Source organism: Cynoglossus semilaevis, chromosome 1 (genome assembly GCF_000523025.1).
Source record: "Cynoglossus semilaevis isolate Cse_v1.0 chromosome 1, Cse_v1.0, whole genome shotgun sequence".
Classification (NCBI taxonomy): Eukaryota; Metazoa; Chordata; class Actinopteri; order Pleuronectiformes; family Cynoglossidae; genus Cynoglossus; species Cynoglossus semilaevis.
This window is the reverse complement of record NC_024307.1, coordinates 21,989,838-22,006,061: the sequence shown is the minus strand read 5'-3', so window position 1 is coordinate 22,006,061 and position 16,224 is coordinate 21,989,838. Positions and strand designations below refer to the sequence as shown.

The window sequence follows — 16,224 nt, the reverse complement described above, 5'->3', positions numbered from 1 at the left end:
TTCACCTCAGTTTCACACAACAAAGAGGCAGGTGACTGAAACCGTTCTGATGGACGACCACAACGACCCATCAGACTCTTAATGACTGTTTACACTTTCACAGTTGACCCCAAGGCCCCACCTAACAGGGTGGAGCTGAAGTAGCTTTATTCTTTCTCACCTAAAGTATTTATTTGCTGTACTCCCCACCACCAGTTAGAACTGAACTGAAGAAGCCTCTTGGATTACAGGTGAAACGTCTTCTATCTAGAAAATCCACATCCAGTTGCCTAACAGAACTTTTTAAACTTAACAACAGGAAGTTGTTTACATGTTACCCTCTGACTGTACATTCAACTATTCTGCAGTAGTTTGACCATGTTTTTGTAAAATGTCAAACCTTGATTCATGAGTGTAGTTGATGGTGAATAGAAACAAACTGATGAAAGAAAATTGTTACAGCTGATAGTCTTCTCTGCTGGACTGTCCTTTGTTCTGGTCAGTTATTACTAAAATGAGAAATCTTAGTGAATATTCAACAGGTCAAAGGTCAAAAAACTTGACAAAGTCTCATTTGTTGAACAACAGAGCCAAGAGTTTTGATTTCTGACTGAATCATCACCAAACCTTTGGTGTGATTCCACCAACAGTCCTGCCACGTCTGTGACATTAGCATTTTATGTTCAGGCTGCCATTATTCTGCCTCCATAACATTGATGATTTACTGAGGTCGTTGAGGCTCTGGTGTGGGAGTGACTTTTAATGAGCATAATGGCTTTGATACCACCTACATCATCATCAAGAACTGCAGATGTCACTCAGTGAGTGTTCATCATAGATGACACCAAACAACACAAAACTGAAGAATTGACTGCATGTTGTTTACAGTTCTGCCAAGATTTCTAAAGTGTGGTTGAGTCAAGTACTGACTGGGTTCATCACCTGTGTAAAAAAGTAATTACATTACAATGTAAAGTTGTCATAAAGCAGGTGACCACACCCTGAACCACTGACAGAAGTGCAGAGATCTCATGATGACCATGTCTTCAGCCTCCCCTCTTGTTGAGCGATTATTTTTCCAGGTCAGTGTAGAGAACTTCTCTTTTTTTTAATTTATACCATAGGTGTCAAACATATGGCCCGTGGTCCAAATCCGGTTCAATCTGACCCACTTGATACATTTTGAAAGTGAAAAAAAAAAACACCAACATGCTACGTTAGTCGTGTTTTGTCCAATGATATTTCATTAAATATGAATATTTCCTAATATATTTGTACTTATTTGCATGACAAAAAGGGCCAGACACCCCTGGTTTATATGGTCACAGCGACTAAGACTTATCATAATGAATCATCAGTAGAGAGGTGGTCCGGTGTGGTGGAGTGAGTGGTCTGCAGACATACAGTAGCTATTACTTCACAATTGGTATGGATAATAACAAAGAAATATTTGTATATTTGTTAGATATGAAGTCCTCCTCATTAATGAAGTAATATTACTAAAACAACAATATTTGAGTTGGGAGCCCAAAAACAACTGTTGACTAATCAGCCCAAACACAGTCCTGGGACAAGGAGGAAGTTCAAATACCCATCCTTTAAACCAAAGCTTCTAAATGCCCTAAAGTCCCTCTCTGTCACTAATTCAAAGTTTATTTTTGTTTCAATAGTTTCTAAGCTCAGTAGAGGTTGAGTCAAGTACTGACTGGGTTCATCACCTGTGTAAAAAAGTAATTACATTACAATGTAAAGTTGTCATAAAGCAGGTGACCACACCCTGAACCACTGACAGAAGTGCAGAGATCTCATGATGACCATGTCTTCAGCCTCCCCTCTTGTTGAGTGATTATTTTTCCAGGTCAGTGTAGAGAACTTCTCTTTTTTTTAATTTATACCATAGGTGTCAAACATATGGCCCGTGGTCCAAATCCGGTTCAATCTGACCCACTTGATACATTTTGAAAGTGAAAAAAAAAAACACCAACATGCTACGTTAGTCGTGTTTTGTCCAATGATATTTCATTAAATATGAATATTTCCTAATATATTTGTACTTATTTGCATGACAAAAAGGGCCAGACACCCCTGGTTTATATGGTAACAGCGACTAAGACTTATCATAATGAATCATCAGTAGAGAGGTGGTGCAGTGTGGTGGAGTGAGTGGTCTGCAGACATACAGTAGCTATTACTTCACAATTGGTATGGATAATAACAAATAGATATTTGTATATTTGTTAGATATGAAGTACTCCTCATTAATGCAGTAATATGACTAAATACTAAAACAACAATATTTGAGTTGGGAGCCCAAAAACAACTGTTGACTAATCAGCCCAAACACAGTCCTGGGACAAGGAGGAAGTTCAAATACCCATCCTTTAAACCAAAGATTCTAATTTATCTTTGTTTCAATAGTTTCTAAGCGAACAAAGATTTTGTGCAGTAGATTTTGATCCCTTCCTCCCAAAGGGAACTTTAACGACCTGACGTCACATCCACCTTACATCATCAGTCGGCCCACAGTGGACTGAGTCTGTGAATGACTGGACATTTAAAAAGCTGGCTCACACACCTCTGTTCTCCATCAAAGCTGCCGTCAACAAGTCAGCCCTGGCTTCCTGCCCAGGCTGAATGCTGAGTGCTGATGCACGTGTCATCAGAGGAGAAGCCGCCGTCAGACGGAGGAACATGATGGTTCTGATAGTAGAACGTGGTTTCATTCAGACACTGATTTAACTGATCTAACTGACACCCTTTACAACTGTCTTGTTCCTTGGAACTGAGCCTCAGTCACCCTTGACCACAGGATTATTTACACACATTTGACAGCAGACAAGAATCCTTGGTAGGTTGTGGACAATGGTTCCCAACATGAAGGGCAGGGCCCCACAGGGGCTGCAGATATAGTAGCAAATCCATTTCAATATTTTCTATATTTGCTGTTATTTGTAACTTCTTGAAGTAATCTATAGTTTCAGATGAAGGTCCAGTTATGGTTCAGTTAGACGTGTTTTATACATTCTTTTACGGATAAGTATCTTGTTGGTTCATGTCTTAAAGTTCTTTAAAGATGCTGTTCATCTTTAAAGAGCTTTAAAATGTAATATTTAATGATGTTTTAGCAGAGTTTATGTGGAACTAATTACACAGACACAGAAGCAGAGCCCCAGGCCTGGACACTGCTGCTTAACCTGCTTTGAATAATACTGACTTTGGACTCTTTACTAAGTGTTTCTGAAGAGGAGTTTCTGACCATCTACTCAGTCCCAGTTATTAAAAAGTTAAATATAATAAACTACACCTGTACCAGTGGTTCTCAACCTGTTTCAGCTTGTGTACCCACGTTGACATCACACATTCCTGGAGACCCCACAGACATTGTAGTAGCTTTGACTTGTGCAGTCACATGATCGTAGCTATCAACCCAGATGAACCAGCTCAGATATTTTATATGCTTCGTTTGCATTCTTGGACCACCCTATCAAATCACTCAAGTCACCAACAGACTGTAGAACAGTTAGAAAACCTTGCTATGCCAGCTTGATGCCAACTCAAACTCTGATTGGTTAAAAAAACAATATTTCATTAGCGTTCATTTTAGGCTCCAGGCGCCCTGAAAATGTCATCAATCAACACAGTACTGGTTCAAAGCAGTTGTAAATCTGGACTGGTCGACTGTACCTGACTCCTGAGCAGGTGCTGAGAGCCACCCAGGACTCTGGATGTCCACTCACATGTCCGTGGTAGAAGCAGTGATCCTGGAAGACAAAGTGTGGACGTCAGTTCTCCGTACGTGTCCCTGACGTGGGTGAGGTTACAGCAGGTGTTTTAGTAAAGTCAAATTAAATGTCAAGGTTAAGAACACTTTGTCATTTCCTGACACACACACACACACAGCTGGATGATACTGCATATGATGAGACCCTACCGTCACCATCAGTACTGGGGGTCTTTGACTAACATTGGAGTTCTGTTTTTATGGAGTGACGTAACTTGTTCTTCACCGTTGGTCAGAACTCTGTACCTAAGTCACTGACCTACACTGTCACAGTGCTAACATCATAATGTAGGACATCAAAACATCAGTCATCTGACCTACTCCTGGGAGCCATAATGAAGGGCAGAAAAAGTGTAGAGCCCAATGAAAACATATTTATCCGCCCCGCTCACCAACGTGTGTTTTAGTTTCCAAGATTTAATGCTGTGTTTTGAATGATGGAAAAAGACTTTCTTAACACTTTTTTTTTGGAGATTGCAACATAACCTTGGTTGGTTGAGGACATTGTGAACCGAGGTCTCCCTGTGTTGTTGTTTATTATTAATCAATTCTAACTCAGCTACAGCTTTTTTGCCTCTAATATACAGATGAAGCAGTGTTTGGAACTGTACTGTATTTTCTTTGCATTTTTTACATCTTGTGTGACAGAACTGAGATTACCGTGTTTTTTTTTTTTATCTCCACCTATCTCCCCCCCTTCCCTTCTTCGTCTCTCCTCAGCTGTCGCCCCCATTCCCTCTTTAATCTCTTTGCCAAGACACACAGTCAAAGACTGATTCTGGATCTGCTGGAGATGTTTTCCTGTTAAAGGGAGTTTTTTTTCTCTCATTTATTACCAAAGAGCTCAGTGTGTGGTGTAATTATTTTCTTTATAATAAATCAAACTCTGCTTTGCTGTGTGTTGTGAATGCATACTGAATATAATATTGACTGTGAAGCCTCACATTTTAGGAGAATACTCTTAATTCTAATTCCGTGTCAAAACTGTAAACTCATAACTCCTAAAGACTTCTTCATGAGTTTGACTTCTCCAAATGAAATTGAAATGCCTGGACATGACTAAAGACCAGTACTTTTAAGGTCAGCATGAACATTGCCAAAGTGCAGCTCACTGCTCCGGTGTTTGGGCTGTTTACAGAGGGGTGAGACCCAGAGGTGGAAAGTTAAATTGTAAATAAATTCTCCCCAAAAAAAAATGCCCCAGGTCCAATTCCCAGAACAACCACATATCCCTAATAGCACCCCCTGTGGTGACTCACACTGTAAATGTCCCCGTTGTAGGACGACTAAGGAACACAATCATTATTAATCATTTTTATTGCTCCCCTTTCACATCCATTGGTTCGACTAACTCCTGTGTGTTGTTGAAACTGGTCGTATTGATGAGCTAGGGCTGGGTAAACAGCTCATTACTGCCCCCTGGATCTACCATCACTGAGTACTACTTGTCGTGTGACTGCACTGGAATCAACTGTGATGCCAGATGTTGGCAGTGACAGTTTGGGACGAATACAAATGCTGTGACGCCCCCTATGTGTCCACAAGACAAGTGTCATGGAGCCAGAAAAAGACAGGACAGGAACAACGGTACTGTAACGTCAGACAAGACTGGGTATGAGGTGAGATGGTGGCCGATGACTTTTGGACTAATTATCAGTCTGTAGACTGGCCGACAGCAGCTTTGAACAGCAATAAAACTTTTTACCATGTGACAGTCTTTAAATGAGAACCAAGAAAGAGTCAAAGCTCCAAAACAAACTTCAGACTCAGAGATGAAAGACGTGAACTACAGAGACACGGCCACTGTGTACACAGCTGAGAGAAGAAGTAATGATGGGAATCATTATCTGGATCGAAAAATACCATCATCCTGGAACAGGGTTTGGAGATATCACACACAGCTCTAATGGATTGGTGGAAAAATCACAGCAGATTGTGTTCAGTTGACTGCAGTTAGAAATGTTTCAGGAAACACTAACAATCAAACACATTGATTTTTAAACAGTTGAGGCAGCACCAACAAAATAATGACGGCAGGCTCTGAGTCCAGGAAACACTTGGCATAGAAATCTGAACTAAAATATCCAGTGGCCTGCATTACCACAGAGAGGCTGCTGATATTCAGGAATGATATACTTCATTATTTCACTGGTTCTCTTAGACACTCTTCTTCTCCAGCAGCATAACATCAGATTTTTCTGCTTCCTACTTTAAAAAAAATGTGGTTTTGGACCAAATAGAAACAGAAATGTGGAATGAATAAAAAGTCATGAGTTCAAACATGGAGATGACCTCCAACACAAGGACATTCATTAAGGTTTAATTCACAAACAAAGAGTAGAAATATGTCAGTATTCTGTAGGTTTTGATAACTGACGTCTGATGTCAGTGAACATTGACTCTGTCCCATTAGTGTATGATCATACATAACTGCGCCACAGTCCACTGCACATGAACCACAATTACTGCTATGAAACAGTAGTAGTATATGAAGTGACCAAATGCTGCACTGGTTGGTGCAGGATACAGTTTCTTTAAGGCCACCGTGATGAACCATGATTTTAAAAAATCTGAACCAACCCTTTAACCAGCTGCAGCTATGGAGCATTATCACTGATCAACTACAGCAGGAGAGTCTGAGTGGAACTGAGCTGCTGAAGTGAATGGACTGATGCAGTTCATTATGAGTCTTTATATCAATGATGGAGGACGGTGACATTTCAATGAAACTGATTCATCATCAGAGTTTTTACCACTGAGCTACATTTCCACGATTCATTTTCTAAAATATATCAGACTGTTTAGAGACAGCTAACACTACACTGTGTATTTGTTAGGAATGGGCATTTGCATGTGAGCCGTCGTTCTCCTGATAAACTGTGGAGGGAGTTCACTTTGGGCATAAAACACTGGTATCAAACTAATGGCCCGGGGACCACTTACTGCCCACGTAACCCTGACATCTGGCCCGTGAATTGATGTCAATTACAGTTTTGCTCTAAAAGTATTTTAAAATTTTAAATGTATATTTTATACATTATTGACATTCTTTAGTTTGTCATTTGAGAATAATAAAATAGATTGATACTTGCTGATTGCAATATAATATCATAGAGTACTTACATATATTTGATACAATTATTTTCTGAAATATTTTTTAGTATTGAACATCGGACATTAATGTGGCCCACCAGTGGTGGCAGCAGTTGACCGCTGCCGTGAAGGGAATGTGAACCAACAAGAGAAAGAAGACCAAGAATCTTCAACCCTAAAGTAAACATAATCACCAACTCTACAGGCTCCTCTACAGCCGTCCAGTTTAATTTACTGTTATTCTCTGAAAAACGCTGAAAAAACAAAACATTAGCCTTTTCAACCCCACTAGTGTGAAAAGAATTCTGACTTTTCATAATTCCAGGAATCATGTCTGCCTGTGGGCTTGACGGCTCACTGCTGATGCTGAAAAGTGCTTCATGACCAGGAGGTTCAAATGATGCCTGCATGTCCACGTCTGACAATCCAGAAGCTTCTGTCAGCTCTCCGGAGCGTGAAATGAGCTCTTTCATTTGAACAGCAGCACGAGTGAGCGCTCCGTCAAAGCCAACGGACTAATCTGCTCCTCACCAGCTCCCACTGGTTCGTCTGGTCACATGTTGAGGATGTGATATGGAGGCAGTTGAGGAGATCGCCCCTGTGGGCCCGGGGTTCAGTGTTTGCAGAGAAAACTGCCATCTGTGCACAAACACTGCCCACTTTGAGGATTCCCTTTACAGACCTGATAAGCTAAACATGTTTTCAGAAGCTAGTCAAACACCAGAGGGCGTCAGCTTCAGGGATTCTAGTTCTGGTTCTAGTGATAGATTAGCCAGGTGGTTGGAGAGAACACTTTAGCCGATGATGATTCACTCTTCCTCACATTAACCAGTTCAACAGTTTTACTGTCTTTACACCAATGATACAAACAGAACCAATGAGTCGGGGTGTAAGAAAATTGCTGATTATCGCAAAATTTCATCTCACAATACCATATCGATATTCTACAGCAATCTATCAACAACAATTATGCAAATATTCATGGCGCTGGTTCATTGTATTTTTGATTTGATTTTTCTCTAGCGATGACAAATGTAGATCCCTCTGTTCTAACATTACTAACCTGATGTTAAGTATGTGACTGCATTGCGTTTGCTGTGCTGACAGTTTTCTTACAAATTAATTACACGCCTTCACCAATGAGGCATCAGCGCAGCTGTGGCTCCTGCGTTTTTCAGCTAAATTATTTTTCTTTCGGTCTAAAAGTAACAATTGTGTTTCTGTCACAAACGCTTATTTAGTCGCGAGTTAAAACGAATCCCATTTCCACAAGGACGGAGGGAGTCAAACAGCTGGAGGTGAAGGAGCAGAGTGAAGACAACACTGATCAGTATCAGTACTCTGACACAGCCAGGGGGCCGGTTCTTGTAGAGAACCCAGTCCCCATGGTCTGATTCCTCTGAATCGTTAGTCTGCTTGTTCAACGATTAATGCTTACAGATTCCTAAAGAGTTTACAACCTGGCGTCGAGGCAGAAATGATCTGACATTTGGTTGGATTTCATGAAAACACGGACGGAGCTTTACCAACAAAGACACGAGGAAATACCGACAGCAGGAGTGTCCACACTTTTTTGGCATTGAAGCTACTATTCAAATGACCAGGCTAAGGTGATCGACCTCCATTGAAAAGGTTAATATATATTCACTCATCTAAACTGAATCTAGACTTTATATAGTACTAAACTAAACTGAATCTAGACTTTATATAGTATTCTTATATATTGCATGTAGCTCTATGGCACAATGTAGATCAATCCTCACAGTACTGTATTTGGTCAGTACTACAGACTATAGAATTATTATTATGTTTTAATTTTCTTATTTAAATTGTTCATGCTATACCAGCACTCCATTTGTGATCTACTGGTAGATCCCCATCTATATGTTGGGAACCATTAACCTACAGCATTTCCAGAAACCCTTGGTCAAACACCCGCCGATTCATTTAGCATCAATGTGTCATTTTTTCTCTTTCTTCTATTTTATGGGTCACATTAAACTCATTCAGGTCGTTTCCTGTGTTAATGTTGGCGACATCAGTCAACCTGCTTTTACTGTAGTGTATGAATGAATGATGGCCATCCTCTATAATAACATTAGGACATATATTAATGTATATGTTTTATAATACTACTGTATGATGAGCGTCTGCAGGAAAATAACAATGGAGAGTCAACAACAACAACAACAAATATTTGGGACACTTTTCTCGGCCTCAACCTCATTTAACGGCTGTTTAAGATTTCATGGCTCTCAGACACAGACACGGTTTCAATTATTAAATGAAACTCAGAGGCTGCCTCAGGTTCCTTTCACTCACCTTTGTTTGACAAAAAAAGTGAAAAATCGCATGTGTTTTTTTTCATGTTAACATGTTCATTTCTACAGAGGAACTGTTTGGTTTTGATGCAGTTTTTTATTTAGTCGTCCTCAAATTCCATTCACACAAAACTATTTTGACTCTATTCTATTTCCTAATGCAATTCGTAAATCGTATCAAAGAGTAATATTTAGAAGAGAACTGGAATCTGTAAATTCCTATCAATCTAAAAACACAAACAAAACTCTTGACTTGTACAACGTCTTTAACGTTGGAGGAATTTTCATGAGTTTTCATGATAAACGTCTTTAATGTTGGAGGAATTTTCATGATATAATTTGGATTTGGATCTTAGTCTTTAACATTGGAGGAATTTTCATGACTTTTCATGATATAATTTGGATTTGGATCGACCTTAGACAGTACTTCAATGGTTTACCCTGTGAATGTGTTGTTTATTGGCCAAGGACACAGTGAACCATGCCATCATGTCTACAGTCAGTCATTATACTGCTGTAATGGTGCAAAGTAGGGAAATATATGTACATATATATTTTTAAATATGAAGCAGATATATACTCACTAGAGAGGTATTGGAGCAGTGTGGGATAATTAGGTGAATCTGTGTGTTTTTAAAGTTGGTCTGTGGCCAAGATTAAAAAGTCTCCTTTTAAATGAAGCCAAATACCAAGAGGTCGGGAAAAAAATCTAATATCATCTGAATTAGAGGGAAATGAAAGTCTGTGACTTTAACCTTTAGGGATAAAAGTCTTCTAAAGAAGGTTTGATAAAGAAACTACCTTGGAGACAGGGTAGGACTGAAGATCACAGTCAAAGTCTTGTTGAATGAATGAAATCAAAAGAATTCAAGGACTTCCTGTCTTTTCACCTTGAACCCTCTGACTAATCTTTGAAATACACTATATGACCAAAAGTATTTGCTCACCTGCCTTGACTCCTACTATGAACTGAAGTGCCATCCCATTCCTAACCCAGAGTTCAATATGATGTCGGTCCACCTTTTGCAGCTATTACAGCTTCAACTCTTCTGGGAAGACTGTCCACAAGGTTGAGGAGAGTGTTTATAGGAATTTTTGACCATTCTTCCAAAAGCGCATTGGAACCTCAGTGACCAGAGACCTTTCTTAATGAATCCTTTACGATCTGAACAAAGCCAATGAGGTCAGAAGGTCAGGCTTTTTGAAAGGCTCAGAAAAAACAAGACTAAAAAAAAAAGAAACAAAACAACTTTTAACACATTTTCAGAATAATAATAATAATAAATTGTTCTGAAATTCAAGCAGTGAAAACCAGTCAAAACCTTCCTGCTGTTGAATCAGCTTCTTTTGAAGGTTTAATAAATTAAAATTGTAGTAAAAAATTAAAAATATCAGTTGACTGTCCCACTAAAAATTTTTGGTTTTCAACAAATGGTCCGCAGCCCAATTAATGGTGAAAAGAGGTACTGTGGGGTGGTCAGCATGGTTCGAGGTCTGGTGTCAGACTGGTTTGAAACCTAGTGTCAGACTGGTTTGAGGCCTGTTGATACTCATGAAACTCATGAACTGAGAGCAGCTCTGAAACTGAAGTCAGCATTTTATCTTTGACTTGAATTTGTTTAAAACAAGTTCCAGGTCATTTAACACTCACACACTCACACACAGCCACTGACTGTAGAGTGACTTATGAACTCGTCTGTGGAGGATGACCAGATGATTTGTTCCAGCCCAGTTGGTCCAGACCACAGTCAGTCAGCTGAATCACCTGTGCTCAGCAGAAACTCTGCAGATGTGACCCGTCTGTCACACATATATTTATAACCTGCTTCCTCAAACATGGAAACCAAATGAGTTCCTCTGAGATAAGAAGCAGCAACATCAATCTGTAAACTTTACAATGTTCTGACTGCAAAGCTGTTCTTACAGAAACTCTGAAGTTCTGAAGGCTGCTGCAGTAACGGCTGCTACACTGATGCTCAATTCTTCCACAAAACACTTGAAGACTCCACTTAAATATAAGCTCTTTCAGAAACTATGGTCGAGTTCACACTAAAGAAAAAGAAAACACTCATTATTCAGTCATTATAGAAACCTACTGTTAACAGCTTTATATGTCAGACAGAAGGTCAACCTGTAGCACGGCCTGCAGCGTAAGTTCACACTGTTAGCTGAAGTCCCATCTGTTGACCTTTGGTGACCTGTATCTGATTTCTTAATGAGAGTATTTATAATAAAACTGTGACTTTCTTTAACAATAATAATTAATGTCAATACATAATGTCAATATATAATGTGATTTAGTCAATAATATTGTGCCATAGTGAATCAGTGTATAAAGCAGACAGTAGGTCTGGAGTTTGATTTTTTTCATTCCATGCTAATGTGTCCCTGGGTGAGACACTTCAGCTGCTCCTGGCAGTTGTTCCAGAAACAGGAACAAAACAGGAATATATTTGTGTGAGAGCAGAGACTCACACACTCACACAGTTTTTTCTTTTTGCACAGAAACAAAACTAAAAACTAAAAAATGACTGAAACCCTTCAACCAGGCGCTAAGGCCTAAAAACTCTCCATGGGAATTTTTAATTCAGCCATGATGGAATAATTACAACCTACGATGAACTGAAGAATCACTGTTTCTCAGAAATGCCTGACTGTTCTGATCTGTTCCATCATCAGCTCCAACATCTGAGCTGCTCTCTGTCTGTAGGAGAAACTCAGCCGTGAATCTGAGCTCCCTGTCTCCACTGGAGCTTCCTCTGATATACAGGGACGATTTCATGACTGTGTCAAAAGTCCAGCTGTGCCGTCTGTCCCCTCCTCCTCCGTGTCCCTCTGTTGTTAGCTGCTCATTACCCCCACAATGGCAGACATTCTTAGGAACACACACACTTGTTTTACATTGTTGTTTGTGTGCATTCCCCTACAATAAAAATCTCTATTATTTTAGGTTCAATCTTTGTTGCTTAAAAAAGTAAAGCGAGATCAGGAACTGGCTAAAGAACAAGGAAAAATATTAGGGATGGAAATCAGTCATCAATCACTCATACTGTAGTGCAGGGGTTCCTAACCCCTGGTCCGGGGACCAGTACCGGCCGGTCCATAGGTCATTAGGTAATGTCTGATAACGACCGACAGATCCTTGGTACAAAAAGTTTGGGGACTGCTGATGTGGACAACTGACTCCCAACAGTCTAATGTGTTTGGACCTGTTAGTCTTCATGATCATGCAGATTTCTTACTGATTCCACAGAATCAATTGGTTGAATTTTTCCCAAAAACGACACCAGGGCTGTTTGAAGACCGACAGAGCTTTGACGAGAAAATAGAAGAAAAATACCAGAAACATTGGACTTGGACACCAAGATATTCACTGATGATGTCATCAGTGTTTGTCACATGTTTTTTTTCATGCAGATTTAATTCTTTCCTATTCTAATACCAAATATTTGAGTTGATAAGTGATATTGATAACTGATCAGAATCTGTGAATTCTTATCAATTCTCATCCCTGTAAATCCTGGAGACAAGTATTCTTTGAGCCGATGTTCATATATTTCCATATATATTTCTAATATATACTCCTATATCAGAGTTGAATGTCAAATGGTTTGATACCAAATGCTGTTAATCAGCACTAATAAAGTTGGTACTCACAGAATAGTTGTGATTGGTCAGAGTCACAGGCCGTCCCTGTTCTGTGTAGTAGGTCTCTGTAAAGTCCGGACCCAAAAGCTCGCTAGAAGAGCGGGAGAAGAGGGGAGACAAGGGAGGAGGGTGAGATAAAAATGATTAAATTGAACTTTAAAATAACAGCTGAGTTCAGCTGCAGCAGCACAAAGAAACCCAACAACAATCACACAACACTTTCAGCCATTTCCAAAATAGCTTTTATTGACAGATCATTTCACAGAGAGCTGCCACGCTCCAGGAACCAGTGTTTGTCTAATTGGAGCATTTTTCATTCACGTCCAGTTGAATCACAGTACTGTTATATCTGCAGACACCAGAGGATGAGAGTAAAGACAGAGCCGGACTCATTTTATCAGCGGGTTCTACTTTCATTACAGAGAAAACGTCCAGTGACTGTAAACTGTCCTGAACTGCTGCTGAGTTTCCCACAGTGACACTGAAGTTCCATCAGTGACATTGAAATCATTCTGTCTTCAGGAGAGTCCACATTAATAAGAAGGACACATACTCTCAATACAAATACCTTTGACTCTTTCTCTCATTCACTTTCTTCTTTGCCGTATGTTTCTGCAGGTTTTAAGGGCAGTAGGCTTCCGTTTCCTTAGCCACGTAGCTAATGCTAATGCTAATAAAGTCTATTTTATTTAACACACAGCTTCCAAAAAAAAATTTTTTTTTACCATAAGGCATGAACTTAAAAATAAATAAAAGTCTTGGCTGATTAATCACAGGGCTTCTGCAGGTATATAAATAACTAAAAGTCTTGGCTGATTAATCACAGGGTAGCTGTGGTTTAATAACTGTTGGTGATGATTCATTTTGACTGTGACTGGTGATAATTAGTCATCATTAACAGAGCTAAATCAACATTTCTGAATATTATTCATTATAAATCATTTTTAATGAATTATTATTAATATTGCAAGATGAAGTAAAACTCATCTTGTAGTTTGATAGAGTTGGAGGATTGTAGAACGTCCAGAGAGCTGCTTCGGTGAAGCCGTTGTCCTCATCAATGTTAATTAGCATACTCTTATCTCTAGCCTAAATGCTAAACCATGATCAAACTTTGACGTCATCGGATACATCACATGACCTGAAGGGGGCAACAACCTCATAATCTCCTTAAGAACCCAGACAGGAAATCTTCCACGTCCTCCAGCTCAGGCCCTGAGCAGCAGCAGTAAACGTGTGAAATGTACCGGTCCTGGCTCTTATGCTGCGTTTGCCGAGCTAATCCTCACTTTGAAGAAACTGCTAAGTCGGACAAAGCTCCAGAGATATTCACAGCTTTCTTTTTCCTGAATTCTTTACAGACACCTTGAAGCTTGATTGCAGAGAAATTATAAACTCATGGCTGGATGAAATATTGTATCTGCTGGAGTCTAGTCTTTCATGCTGATATGGAGTTAGCGTTAACATTGACTTAAAAAGACAGAGAGAGAATGAAATTAAATGTCTTACTTGCTACTATATTACATTTCAACAACGTTTCCATTTGTAAAGATATAAACTTATATTTCTGAGGCTTCACATATACTTGTGTTTATACAGTACAAGTATATTTGAAGCTTGTTGTGGTTAGATACGGCGCAAAGAGGATGTTGCTAAACACATGCTAAAGGTGATGATGCTACAGACATGTCAGTGAGACAAAGACATGGATTGGTGCTACAGGACACATGAGACTTTCTGGAAAAAGAATTTCCAGAGATGAGCTGAATCTTAATTAGTTCTCTGGAGACCACAGTAATATATACTATTTAATTATGTTTTAAATATTCAGCCAATATTTTTACCAATTTGACCAAAGACCTACTCAAAATGTACAGTTGAACACAGTTTTCTAAGGTTACTTTACTGTTTAATGTGATGTTTGGTCAAAGGATTAAGAATGAAGGTTAGATTAGATTAGATTAGTTTGTAGTTCTGTAGTTAGTTTGTAGCTCACAGGTCTGCAACCAGAAAGGATTTGATTCCCAGAGAAACCACATATCCCATTACTCGCATCGAGTAAACAACATAATTATTATTATTAGATTTAACTTTACTAATCCCAGACTGGGAAAATTATTGTGTTGCTGTTGTAAACTGTAGGATAACAAATAATAATTAAAGTAAACTCTAATTTGTTTGTCAATAGCAACAATGCTTGATTTTAATCTGCTGTATTTATCCACACTGGGGCATGGAATACAAAAAGGTAACAGAGTAAACTATGGCAGAAAGAGAGAGAGAGAGAGAGAGAAACAGAGAGAGAGAAAGAGAGAGCGAGAGTGATAACATCGATAGATGGATAAATGGATGGATGGATGGATGGATAGATGAATGGATGGATGGATGGATAGATGGATGGATGGATGGATGGATGGATGGATGGATAGATGGATGGATGGATGACAGTGACTACAGTCACCAATCAATCACCATGTTGCTTTAACAAGTACTGACTTTTGTCTCCCGCTGCCGTAAAGCACAGAGACAGAAGTCGCTGCTTCGTTATCTGTGTGGTTGCACACTGTGTGACTCACTGTGGAGGACGTGTCTTTGATAGTCTCCATGGCGATGGTATCCCACAGATCGGACTACATTTTCTTGTTCACTGATTAACGTGCGTCATTGCAAGCTTATAACAATGTCACTGATTGACGGGCAATATTCCAAGTCTAGGAAACTGTTATTTCCCCAAGTTTATCATGTTCCATTATTTTCTCCACTGTACTCAACACAGAAACAGAGGCAGAAACCAGAGAAACCCAACAGCTAACACGCTAATGCTAACAACATGTTGATCAAGGACAGTTGTCCAATAAAGAGCATAGAGCTATGATGCTAGGACAGGAAAGCTAATTATTATAAGGTATTTCACAGCCAATTAGTAAGACACTGTATTTGTATTCTTTGTAAAAAAAAAAAAAAAAAAAACAAAATATTTCAGTACAAATGTACCACAGTGATGATGCTGACTCTTGCAGACTGATTGTTCACTAAACTAAACTAAAAGAGATGAGTCAGCTGTATGCCAAGGCCGAACATTTTTCTTCGAATAACCAACACTGTAGTTTCCACAGTCTGGCAGAATTTCAAGAAAATCTGTTGAAAACATAACGTTTCTCACTTTGTCAAAATGTTTGGTGTCAAAAACAGCCTTAAACATTAAGGTCTGAGCCAAGAAAGTTGAAGGAGCCAATAATTAAAGTAAACTGTAATTAAAAGATGTTTTTCAGTTTGTCAATAGCAACAACGCTTGATTTTAATCTACTATAACAGAGAGCGAGAGTGATAACATCGATAGATGGATAAATGGATGGATGGATGGATAGATGGATGGATGGATGGATGGATGGATGGATGGAT

At 39.2% G+C, this 16,224-nt stretch overlaps 1 protein-coding gene across 1 annotated transcript in view; it reads right to left on the bottom strand.

Moving 5' to 3' along the window:
- Positions 1-16,224, bottom strand: part of adam19a (ADAM metallopeptidase domain 19a) — a 116,391-nt gene that overhangs the window by 36,184 nt on the left and 63,983 nt on the right. Inside the window, exons 4-5 of the mRNA XM_025061370.1 lie at positions 12,832-12,913; positions 3,664-3,740 (exon numbers count right to left, since the gene is read on the bottom strand). Of these exons, the coding sequence (XP_024917138.1) occupies positions 3,664-3,740; positions 12,832-12,913 (159 nt within the window). The remainder of the gene's footprint in view (positions 1-3,663; positions 3,741-12,831; positions 12,914-16,224) is intronic.